The sequence below is a fragment of the Danio rerio genome, chromosome 1 (genome assembly GCF_052040795.2).
Source record: "Danio rerio strain M-AB ecotype USA chromosome 1, GRCz13ab, whole genome shotgun sequence".
NCBI classification, from domain to species: domain Eukaryota; kingdom Metazoa; phylum Chordata; class Actinopteri; order Cypriniformes; family Danionidae; genus Danio; species Danio rerio.
This window is the reverse complement of record NC_141021.1, coordinates 24,338,683-24,351,577: the sequence shown is the minus strand read 5'-3', so window position 1 is coordinate 24,351,577 and position 12,895 is coordinate 24,338,683. Positions and strand designations below refer to the sequence as shown.

At 36.1% G+C, this 12,895-nt stretch overlaps 2 protein-coding genes across 41 annotated transcripts in view; both read left to right on the top strand.

Moving 5' to 3' along the window:
- pds5a (PDS5 cohesin associated factor A) overlaps window positions 1-12,895 on the top strand; it is a 485,752-nt gene that overhangs the window by 356,054 nt on the left and 116,803 nt on the right. The gene's annotated exons all lie outside the window — the stretch shown is intronic.
- adgrl3.1 (adhesion G protein-coupled receptor L3.1) overlaps window positions 1-12,895 on the top strand; it is a 209,680-nt gene that overhangs the window by 157,803 nt on the left and 38,982 nt on the right. For 24 of the 40 annotated variants that reach the window (XR_015476579.1, XR_015476578.1, XR_015476577.1 and 21 more), the window contains 5 exons: window positions 3,427-3,549; window positions 3,634-3,839; window positions 3,938-4,114; window positions 8,492-8,701; window positions 12,649-12,869. Coding sequence is in view for 37 of the 40 variants with exons in the window: in XM_087237172.1 (XP_087093298.1) it covers window positions 3,427-3,549; window positions 3,634-3,839; window positions 3,938-4,114; window positions 8,492-8,701; window positions 12,649-12,869 (937 nt within the window). In the remaining 3 variants the exon portion in view is untranslated. Of the gene's footprint in view, window positions 1-3,426; window positions 3,550-3,633; window positions 3,840-3,937; window positions 4,115-8,491; window positions 9,640-12,648; window positions 12,870-12,895 lie in introns of those variants that run through there. The other 16 variants (XM_087237168.1, XM_087237166.1, XM_087237175.1 and 13 more) reach the window with 2 other exon arrangements.

The window sequence follows — 12,895 nt, the reverse complement described above, 5'->3', positions numbered from 1 at the left end:
TAAAAGTCTATCTTTTAGGTTCTGTGTGGTCTGGGATGCTGTAAATAATTTAGTTGGTTCCTGGACATGTCAGTAATCATAGAAAAAAAGAAAAATGTCTCAATCAATGCAAAATATGTTCTATTCTAACTGAGGAGAGAATGGAACCACTTATGGGGGTATTGGGCTAGGTACGCAGAGTTGAGGAGGTAACAGTTCTTGACCCCAGTGAGCTACAAACAAAAATTAGGTATCATTGGAAAGAAGACACTTGACGATCTTTATATACAAATGGTTTTTTATCCATATCCATATTTAATCCATATACAAACAAATATTTCCAATTTGATTAAGATAGCATGAAATATAGGATTTCTGAAAAAAGTTGTCCGTAACTATATCAGTGTCGTTCTCTACCTCACCGTCAGAGGCACTTTCTAAAAAATGACCTTCCTAAACTAAAACAGTAACAGTTGCTGAATAATTTGGTCTACATTCACAGTTCATGTATTTTTAAAAAGAAGACATTTTGGGCTTTACTATCTATCATCTAAAGTTTATAATGGTCAGGTAATGTAAAAAAAAATGACACCACACTAAACATTTTATTATTTCATAAACAAATATATGAAACTAGTCCTGGAGCAATGCCGAAAAGTAATAAGTCAAAAGCCACACATCCCCTGGGTACATGTTTGGAAATTGATGGCAAGATATCGCAAAATGACATTTCTGGAATTTTTTTCTTAGACAATGTCTTGTGCTTTTTTCCCTCTCCTTGTTTTTGGAGAAGCAGTCTGATAACCACGTGTACTGAAGGTTTCTAACAACTGTTTTAGTCTTTTCACATACCACTTATTTTTTAATTGTAAAATAATAGACAGAAACATACAGTATGAGTGATTTATTTGAGCACAAGAAGTACATTGTGTGAAATGAATTCAGTGCAGAAGTAATAAAAGTACATTTCGTTATGCTCAAAAATACAGGGCTAAGCTCTGCCTCTTTACCACTGTTGCTTTACCCACATCACATGTAAATCTTTTGATATAATATTCTTGTATTTTTCTTCGTGGACTGTAATGAAGTTTGAGATTGCAAAGCATCTTTTATCTTCCATTAAAAAGAAATTGTTAAATTAAAACCGGCGACTCAGTTGGCTCTTATCACATCAACTGAAAAGAGAGGAGCCTCATTTGAAATCGATTACAAATGATAACATTAGCACGAGTGAACAGATCCTCTTCTAATGTCTCTGCAACACACCATCTATGCTAGTGTGAGCTCTTTAGCAGCTGTCACCTCTGCTGTGACCTGAATCCAAACGTAAATGAATTTACATTACGTTATTAACATTAATTTACCTTGAAGCAAATGGGTGGGTGTTCTTACTGGTGCGCTCTTAAATATATTCATTTAGTGTGAGAGGTGACACAGAGTTTAATACACCATGTGAACAAAAGTGGAAAAATAGTGTGTATCTTCCCTGGATAGCTTGTAGAATAATTAGAAATGCACTGAAAATTATCAGCATGTTTGCATTCAGTACTTTTTATAAACTCTTTCATATCTTCTCAAAATAAAGGATAGTTCATCCACAAATGAGCACTCACTAGTTACTCACAGCCACATTGTTTCAAACCTTTATGAATTTCTTTTTATTTTCTGATGGACACAAATAAAGATACTTTAAAGAATGTTGGAAACCAAACTTTGTTTGAGAACCATAGGTCCCTATTGACTTCTATTATAGTTAAAATAAAACTCTAAAGAAGTCGATGGACACAATCAATGGTTTAGTTACCAATGTTCTTTAAAAGTTGTTCTCTGTGATCAATTGAAGTAAGAAATGAATAAAGACTTAAACGGAAGTTACGGAAGATACACTGATTGATGACAGACTTTGTCATTTTATCCCTTTTTCAGAACTGTTAACAACAACAGTAATATAAGACAGAAGAACAACTGATAACAACATTGAAAATGGGTGGAATCACATTCACAACAATGTGTGCCTAGAAAATTAACAATGAAAACACTGACAACCAATCAAAATCTATCCTGCTCTAAATTGTGCTTTGGTGTGGGTGCTAATGTAGTTAGCTCTATGATTATCTTTGTCTTTTATGCTTTTTGTATAAATGGGCTTTTTATTCTAATGAGAAATTCACAGTTGAAGTTGGAAGGAAGGGGTTTGTCTTAGAATACTTAAACAAAATAGACCATATAATCATAGTATGCATAAATATACACTATTTATTATCCAGAATACATTGAAATGTCATTAGAAAAATATTAGAACATTAAATAATCAGTTGGCTTCCCAGCTCACTGTATGATCTCATTGTCACTGTCATTTTATAATGTCACAAAAAGCATCTAAGCTTTTAAAGTTCTGTTTTTACATAAAACAGCAACATTTTGTTGTGTAGATGGCTGTTGTTCCTTGTAACATGAAAAATAAAGGATTTATACAAATACTAAATGGATTTAATGGATGTAGAAAGCATGCAAAATGCGCTCTTTAGTTCTAACAAGCTGTCACTAGTAATCATAGATCACTGCCATCCTATAAAGTTTTGTTCTATTCAGTGAATCTCTTATTTCCATCTCGTCTACACTACAGCATGCAGAACCTGATGAACGTCGGCGTTTAGAGCGGTCAGTGGATTCATACGTAAATGCCTCTGATGATATTCTTTTTGCCAGTATGCTATTATTAAAGCTCCATCTGAGGGTTGCTTTCGTTTGAGAACACCCATAGAACCAGGCCTATTAATAATGAAAAAAGAGTAAGCCTAAATAATTTATGCTGAATACAAAAACCCAACATGGAGCAGATAAATATAGTAGAAAGACAGAATGAGAAAATTACCACTCAAAATAGAAAGTTCTCTCTTCCCAACTCCAAGTGGAGGTTAATTAGTCTCCGTTTTTATAGCCAGCTTTACAAGAGCCCGATAATCGATATTGCTTTTAGATGTGGAGGTGTTGCCGTTTTAAAGACAAATGAAAACTAGTTCACATTCACACAAATGATTAGAACTGTTTGTATGGAATCAGACGTGTCATTCATATTTTAGCTAAAATAATTTATTGGGGATCCAGTTCAGGCCCTGCTTTTAAGGCCAAGGCCAGGAAAAAGAAAAAGAGAAGACAGAAGTAGAACAACAAACTACCGACTGCAGAAACATGTGCGGGGGGATCAAAGGTACACATAACTCAATTTTAAATGAGTACAAAGACTTTTTTATCGCTCCTAACATTTGGCCAGAGAAAGCACAGACATTAGACAAGGATGAATATTTCTTTCACAGTGGAAGTGCATGTGTTCATGCAAGCTATGAAAAGAAGTACGCTTTAAATGGCTGTGTTATAAACAGAGCTAAGAGTCCTCCAGTCTGATAGGTGGCGGAATATGACCATGTTTGTGTTGGTGTTTTGCAGAACTGGAGGTGGCTCGGCTAAGTACAGATGTTAATCTGGCGGATCTAAGCTTCCCCCAATCTGGACTAACCGGCAACTCCATTCATCTCTCAGCCAACACACTCAAACAGCAAGGACGCAATGGTAATCCGTCATTGTCCATCTGCCCCGGATTAATTCCCATACTGACGCTTCCAGACTGACTGCTTCTGTGTTCCTCTTTCGTAGGTGAGATCCGTATGGCGCTGGTTCTTTATAAGAACCTCGGCCAATACTTGTCCACAGAGAATGCAAGCGTGCGTCTTGGCAGCGAAGCCGCCTATCCAAACTATTCCCTGATAGTCAACTCACCTGTTATTACAGCAGCCATTAATAAAGACAGTAACAAGGTCTACCTGTCTGAACCTGTGGTCTTCACTGTCAAGCACATACAGGTATTATAATTGCTTACATTTTATTCTTCATTGTATCTGCTTTATAATGTGTTTCCATCATTATAATGAAGAGAATAATACGCATATTTTCATTCCAGCAGTCAGAAGAGAACTTCAATCCAAACTGCTCTTTCTGGAGTTACTCTAAACGCACCATGACAGGATTCTGGTCCACTCAGGACTGCAGACTGCTGGGCACCAACCGCACCCACACTTCTTGCTCCTGCACACACCTCACCAACTTTGCTGTGCTTATGGCCCATGTGGAGGTGAAGGTATGTCTCAGATTTAGGTTATGATTATTAATCTCAACAATCACATTTGCATATTTTTATGGTATGATGTTGATGTTTTCAATTGATTATTAATAATGAAAATGAGACAAAATGGATCTAAAAAGATTAAACAGTGTTAAATACTATGTAAAAATTTTTTTTAAAATATAATGCAAAATTTTAGGTTATAAATAGGTATTACTACAAGGGTTTTTAAGTTTGATCTGCTACAGTTTAGAGTCTGTCTGAAATACAAAAAATAAAATGTTTATCTCATTAGAGCACATTGTTATTCTTTAGGTGAACCATTAATCTGTGCAAATTAATAATAGTAATAAAACATGTTTGTTTTATTAATCTTCAATCAGAATCTGACCATTTGCTTCTCATCAGTTTTCATGGCTTTAGCCACAGTATTGTTAACCATGCCCCCCTTACTGTTAGTTTGCTGCAACGAAATTATGCATAAAAAGAAAGCCCCGCCCCTACTCAATATTTAATATCAGTTGGAAGTACATCAACATAACTTATGGTTCATGTAATTTTTACCATTTTTGTGTATTAGAATGTAGTAATATTTTTTTAGTTGTAATAAATGTGTTATTTATTTTGTATTATGTTTTCATTTTTTTAAGTCAACATTAGTAAAATTGTTTCATTTCAGTTTGCAAGGACAATATTTCTAACCTCTGTTTACTTTTAATTTCAACTTAAATTTTTCAACTACTGCTTTGCACATGAGCATCAGCTGAAATGCTGTCGATGAACTAAATTACATGCTTTAGAGCAGAAATGCCCAAAGTAGGGCCTGTAAGCCAAAGTTTGGCCATTTTAACCCTTGATTTGGCCCACCATCCCAGCTGAGAGAAGAGTGAGTGTAATGAAAAGGGTTGGGGCAAATGCTTTTAACACAAAGATCGTCATTTCTAATTTGAGGTAACCTTTTTTGTTTGTTTGTTTGTTTTATTGCTGGGCTTCAAAAATCTGAAAATAAATGTTTCAATTAAATGTTGTAAATTCTGTCAGGTAGAGGACAATGCAGAAGACATCGGTGAGCAAATCAAGGCAAAACTAGTGTAATTCTGTTATGAATGAGATTGTTTTGTTTTTACTGTAATAAGTTTATTATATTACTGTATTAGGTAATATAAAGCAGTGTTTTCTAAATTAGGAAAGTACCCATGTCAACAATATTTACCTTCAGCCCACTAGCCTCAATCAAGTTTGGTTTTTGGCCTTTATAAGAAAAAGTTTGGGCACTCCTGCTTTAGAGAAAAGAGTAAAAATGTAAAATGGACTAAAAGAAATGGATGTAACAGAAATATTTTGACTTGCACTTCGAAGGACATTTGGGACGAACACTGCTTACTACACATGACAAAATATAATTATTTTTTGTGGCAAAATATTCAGCTTAAATCAACTTTGACACTAAACAAGCAAAACAAAAATGATTACCTTTGGCTCCTGACAATACATTATGCGAGAGAGAAACTGAAGCTAGAAACCATTATTAACTTTAATCCACAGCTTCTGTAAATAGTTTAGACTATAATAAATGATGGATGAGACATCTCCACTGTAGACAAATTGCAGCTAAAATACTCTGTCTGGCCTCAGTTAGTGATTTAAGAGGTATCAAAATACTCCCTCAACCCACCCTGTTTTGCATCCAGCCACCAGAGGGCGATCAATTAGTTTAGACATTTCAGAGAATATTAGTCACACACGTGGTTTTTCCTGGAGCCTACATGAACAAATACACTTATATAAAAAGTTATCAAACAGCATCAGCTCACATGAGTTGAGTGAGTACTTCATTAACATTACAAATGATTGCTGAACCCGGACAAAAAGAGATAATGTTGTAAATATTACCTTGCACATACTAAATGTGTCAATCTGTCATAAAATGAGTCACCTATGCTATAGGTGACTATCAACAGCAAATTACACACTAATCACTGAGGTGCTAACATGTTTTGTAATTTTGAATTATTATAGCTCATTATTAGCTTGTGCGTGGTTATTTAATTATTAGGGATCGTTTGGAGCAGAAATGGACTTGGTAGGTCATCGTGATCAATTTGGTTAAATGGTTAAATTTAAATGGATGGGAACTGGTTAAGCTGAAATCTATGCGCTCACAGCATACAGTAGATTGATTATTATGGCCTGGCGAAGTGGTGGTCACTGACTTTGCTCCAGCAGTTCTGTTGAGAATACTTTACAATGAACCTGAGATTTACAAGCAGACCGGTAAAATAAAGTTTGAACCGCACTCACTGGTACTGCAATAGGTTACGTCATCCAGCACTAAGAGAGACCTCACAGCTCTCCTGAAGCCACTGGGCTCTTGCCTTGGGCAGTGTGTTATCTCAGACAGGACACTCATATTCATCGCACACACACACACACACACACACACACACACACACACACACACACACATGCACATAAAATCAGGAATAAAAATGACAAAACAGATACGAAACCCTTAATGTAGTGTGGACAAATGTATTGTACTGTACGTACATAGAGTTTGTGCACATGTGTGTGCATGTCAGCAATAGACTGAAGAAATGATTTATGTGCAGAACGTAAAGGCAAAAGGTCAAGATATACATAAATGTAAATGTTGTGTGCAGAGGGGAGGATTGACCTTAAACATTCACACACACACACACATGCGCGCACACGCGCACACATCATTTGGACCCACACCCTTGAGGCTGCATTAATGGATGTTGCATATACGTATGAATGATTAATAAAACCATTTAGTGTGTGTGCACTTGTGTGTGTGCAGGGTTGACTGCGCACATTCACTGAACACTGAGTCTTGTCATAACCGCAGTGCTCCAAATTTCTCAGTGCCGTGGAAATGAATGGGCCATTCCCACAAACCCAGGCCTGCAATCTGTGGCACAGCAGAAATTGAATGCTCGCCATTTACCAAGTGAAACATTATGTTCAATTATGAAATATTTTTATTTATTTGATAAGACTTTCCGCTGCAAGTAGGAGTATAGTACTATCGGCGCTTATCAGTTTGTGCAGATTTTCCTCCAAAATCAGTGCAGAAATTGTTAAAAAGTTCAGCATTTTCCATCTGGGCCTGTAAAGAGCCCATGAGTGCAGTGTTCTGTCTGAACTCTAACAGCAAGAAACTTCCTTTCTAGGAATAAAATTAAGTGATTTAGCAGGCTACCAACAACATGCCGTACACAGCACATTTTATTTTATTTTTTGGAAAAGAAATTGATTGTAGTTCAATTAAAATATCTGAATAACTGAAGACTAAATAAAATCAAAATAGATAGTAGTAAAAAATGAACAAAAATAAAACAAAATAGCTAAAATGTTTAAATTACAATGAAAACTTCTGAAAATATTCAAAATTAATTATACGTAATGGTGTTTTTTTAATCTATTTTAAAATAAGTGATGGTCTTCATTTTTTTATTGTAGCATAAAGAATAAAGTATATAGAAAAAAATAGTAAAGTATATACAAAAATATAAGAACACAGATGTTCTCTGAATTAATAACCTTTAACTGCCACACCAAGATTTTTTTTAAAACCTCCCATAATTTCTAAAGTATCAACCTCTACCAAATGGTACTGTAGATATGTCAGTTTTTGCTAAAAGTACCAAAATTAATAAATATACTATGAAATATTGAAAATATGAAGTGTAAGACCAATTTATTTTAAAACATAATCGAAATAAAACAATTTGAACACTAAATTATCTTTATTTTTTAAAGTATGCCATAAAAATATTTTAGATTCTTATTCTCAAGTTTTCTTGTTTTTTTTTTCTTTTTTTTTTTTTTTTTACAATAAAACAAAAACGAAGTGTAGTAGTGCAACAGGATTATGTTTGTTTGATTTTTTTATTTTTTTGTAAACCAACATTGCTATGTGTAAATCATTCTTTAAAACAGTTATTCTTTAAATGACTTTAACAGTCACTATTTAAAACACTAAAAACATGTGGTAGAGCAGGCAGTTAAAGGCATAATATTCTAAAATTAGTGGCTCTTAAGCACCAAAGCATAGAATATTAGAGTAATGACTACTGAAAATCTTTTTTTTTTTACTGACAGGAATGTATTATATTTTGTGTAACAACACAGTTATTATAAAATGTAATAATATATATTATAATAATATTATTTTCAGTGTATTTTGAATGCTGCGTGGGTAATTCATGAGATTTCTACTACAAATACAGTTTAAGTAATATTTCAACTGTTAAATGATGTTGCTAATAAACAGTTATTTAACAGACTGAAGGTTTGTTCTGAAAAGTAGATGGTTATAATAGAATTTGACTAACATGTCTCTCTCCTTCATCCCTGTGTTTTCAGAAAGCAGACCAGGTGCATGAGCTGCTATTGGACGTCATAACGTGGGTGGGGATCCTGCTGTCTCTGGTCTGCCTGCTCATCTGCATCTTCACCTTCTGTTTCTTCCGTGGTCTGCAAAGCGACAGGAACACTATCCACAAAAACCTCTGCATCTCCCTCTTTATTGCCGAAACCCTCTTCCTCACCGGGATCAACCGTGCAGACCAGCCTGTAAGATCAACTCCGAATTTACACACTTGAGGGATTTACGCTTATCCGCTTGTTCAGTTGTGATGTGTGAAATACTATTTCCGGGTCCAGGAGGCTCAATATCGATAGCCACTTATGGTGTTTATGTTTTACATTTATTGGTGTAAATCTTTTACAAAGTCTGACAATTTTTTAAAGATGATCACTTAAAACTTTGCAATCATGTTAGGATTATCAATAGGATTATGTCACAGTGAGGGTATATTAAAGCTGTTTGTTTTCACACTTTTAGCTTCTGAGACCCTGTCCACTTAAACAGTTATTTCCAAAGCCGCAGTTTCTTTAAAAAAATAGCTTTTTCTTTAAGCCGTTTGGTCATTCATCCAGGAAACTTCTGCTAAGGTAAAGATGTTCAGAAACTCCAGTAACATTAGCTATTTTTCCATCCACCAAGATGCAAATTAGGCTTGTGCTCAAAATTGGAATATCACATTTATACAATAAAACATTTGCAAATAACAAAACACTTCCTGACAAACTGGCACTTAATATCAGAAAGAAAAATTAAATTTTACTGCATAAACCACCGTAGGCCTTATTTTCTTGTATAATAAATCATTTGCACCAACGAAAAAGGAACGCAATAAATACACAGTGCTTTTAGAGACTCAAGGAAAGTTCTGGAAAGTAATAATACTGAACCACTTTGATGACGGAGTTTGCCAAAGTCATTTTAAATTAACAGAAAATCATTTCAGATGTTTACAACATGGTCAGTTTGCTGGTTTGTCCATTAAAAGTGCAGTAGGTGATTGTATTCAGAAACATTTTTTGTTGTGCTGGTTGAAAGTCTCTTTACATTCCAATAGTAATTATTAAAGTGAATGATCTAAATGAATGTACATGTAGTTTTATATTCTGGGTAAGGCGTAAGACTAATAAATGTTCATCCAATTAAATATTGTTGGGCCGACTATTCTCATAATTGTGATAAGTAGCCCAAACTGTCTGTCAACAAATGCAGACAGTCTGTTTGTCTGTCAACAAACCCATTCAGACAGATTCGCTGATGCGCGTTCACCCTGGCCTCGTTTACGTGGACACGAGTAACATCGCTAAAAACAAATACTTAATCAAAACTGTTTAAAATCCTGAGTCAATGTTGGAGTTTCTTTTGCATGCTGGAGGAACGATGACACCATGGCTAAAGTACTTATTTTAGACTGGTAATGTTATGTTTTAAAACCATTTTAGTCACACAAAGCTGATGTAGATTTTGTTGTTACAAATGGGTTCGAACTTATATGCACAGAAGTGTTGTTCAGCCACTGAAATATTTCAGCGAACGATTGGTGTGACTATTTTCAGTTTCATCGGGTGCCTTTTAGTTTAAAATCCTTAGCACCACGAAGAACTTCGCCAACATTTTCTTCTTGGGACACAACTTAAAATACAACTTTAAAACAAGCGAACGAACAAACAAACAAACAAACGAAAAGAGACAAGCACGCCAGTGTCTGGGGTCAGCACATGCGCATGCGCCCCCGATTACAGCATCGATACTGTCGATTTTTATTTAGTTTAACAACAAAACATAAGCTATTCCGCCTAGCCTGCTCTTCTGATGTGAACTTTGTTTTATATTCACATTGGTTCATTTTTGAACAATGACAACCTGTGACGCGCTCCCTATACTGTTTACTATACTACTCTGAATATTCAGTCTGAAATAGCATGTAAGTATGGCTTAGTAATAATTGTATATCCTGCACCCTGCGGCCAAGCACTAAGCATACAGTAGTTGCTTTACGACAAAGCGTGTGAGAGAGACTGATGAGATAATGATGACAAGTTTTGCTTGCTAACTACACAACTGAAAACCACAATTGTAGTATTATAAAGTACTAAAAAGTAAAAAAAAAAATTGGCAAATGACATGATCTAGTGGCTCTCTGTCATCTTTAAAGAGCGTGTTTGTGATTTCAGGAGCCGTGGCTTAGGATGACAGGCGAGGGATTGTATTTGAAAGATATTATGCTAACCGGTTAGCATTTAGGCAGATCACCTACTGCACCTTTAATGCCATCTCACAATGCATGTTTCTGTTATCACATGACCTGTTAAAACAAAATCGCTTTACTTTTTTGATGCACATGCTGGAATATACTCAGTAAATGTGTTTCCATTGTGGGGCGTCATGGTGGCTCAGTGGTAAGCACTGTCGCCTCTCAGCAAGAAGGTTGCTGGTTCAAGTCCCGGCTGGGCCAGTTGGCATTTCTATGTGGAGTTTGCATGTTCTCCCCAAGTTTGCATGGGATTCCTGCAGGTGCTGTGGTGTCCTCCACAAACATGTGTGTAAAATGACAGACACAGTGTGGATAGAGGTGATTTGAATAAGCTAAATTGGCCTTACTGTACATTCACACTGAAAGCGGTGAGAGCGTCAAAATTCGACACATTAAACTCGTATTTAAAGGGGCTGTGGCAGCATATCATATCAGTTACATTCCCGCATAAAAACATACTTTCTTGCATGAAAATGTTGCACACTTATTATCAAATTTATTTAACTATGGGAGATCAAGTTGCATGTGGTGTGGCTTTGCTTCACTTAATTATCCAGTGTGCAGTACTGTTTTGTATTGTCGCCAGACATTCCCGCTTTTTAAAATAATAAATAATAAAAAATGTATAACATTAATGAACATCAGTAACTCACCAGTAACTTTTTAATGTATATTCCTGTTACAAAACAATGCAAATAATTGGAAATCCGGCGACCACAATATTTAAACCCTTGGGAACAACTGTGGTCAGAACCAAAGTTCACAGGATTGTGTTTACTAGACTCTTCTCAAGTGGTGGACTTCTACATGCTGATTGCTTGCCGCCGAACGGCGTCACAGCTCATTACCATAAAGTTGACTTGATTTCAACTCTCCTAGACGCCCACACAGGTGAAGGCGCGCTGTGCTGCTCCTCGCCGCTTACCGCCGCCAGCTCTCATTGAAAATGAATGACTTCCGGCTACTTTGATGCTTTCGCCGTTTTCGGTGTGAACATACAGTTAATGTATGTGTGTGAATAAGTGTGTATGGATGTTTCCCAGTACTGAGTTGAAGCTGGAAGGGCATCCGCTGTGTAAAACATTTGCTGGATAGGTTGGCAGTTCATCCCGCTGTGGTGACCGCTGATGAATAAAGGGACTAAGCCAAAGGAAAATGAAAGAATGAATGTTTCCATTGTCCTGTAGTTTATGCACATTTTTTCTTATCGGATAAAAAGATTATCCTACCTACAGTTTTTTTTTTGGAACTTTTTCAAAATGTATGTGCATCTTGGCATTTCCATTAAGTGGTTTTTTTAATGCAATTTTCTAAAATGCTCATAAAAAGAGTGGAATGGAAAAATAGCTGAAACATAGCTTAGTGTGGCCACTAAAACAAGAGTTTTTGCCTTTATTGATTTGACATGCCCTTGTCACTGCATCACAATACGTTTTTCCGCATTTTCATCGAGACAGTTTTGTTTAAATTGTGGAAAAAACGTATATAAAAGTACCCATGTGTATGTGGACATGGCCAGAAAGAGCATTTGGAAGCAGAAAGTGTGACTCATGACGTAAGACTTAACAAGCGGATTGTCAAACACACATAATTCATTGAGTCGTTAAGTTGGGCACCTGACTCTTGTTAATTACAGAAATGGAGAGGATCTTTGACCTCTCGTTAATCGCAAAAACCTCACTGTGTCCTCAGAGAGAGAAAAAGAGTGGGAGGGAGACAGGAGAATATAAGCAAAGACAAATGGAAAATGACAAAGATAAAATGTTGGAAATCCATCGGGAAATTTCTAAAGTGATAACAGAGCAGACGGTTAATGCTCAAAGCAGCGAGTCACAGATCACACAGATACTGGCTAGATAGTTTGAGCAGCGTTTGTGCTCTGTGTGTATGTCTTTGTTACAGATCGTCTGCGCTGTGTTTGCGGCCCTGCTGCATTTCTTCTTCTTGGCTGCGTTTACGTGGATGTTTCTGGAAGGCGTACAGCTGTACATCATGCTGGTGGAAGTGTTCGAGAGCGAGTACTCGCGCACCAAGTACTTCTATCTCACAGGATATGGAGTGCCAGCTGTCATAGTAGCTGTATCGGCTGCTGTGGACTACCGTAGCTACGGCACTGAAAGAGTGTAAGTAAATGACAGATCTATTTCCC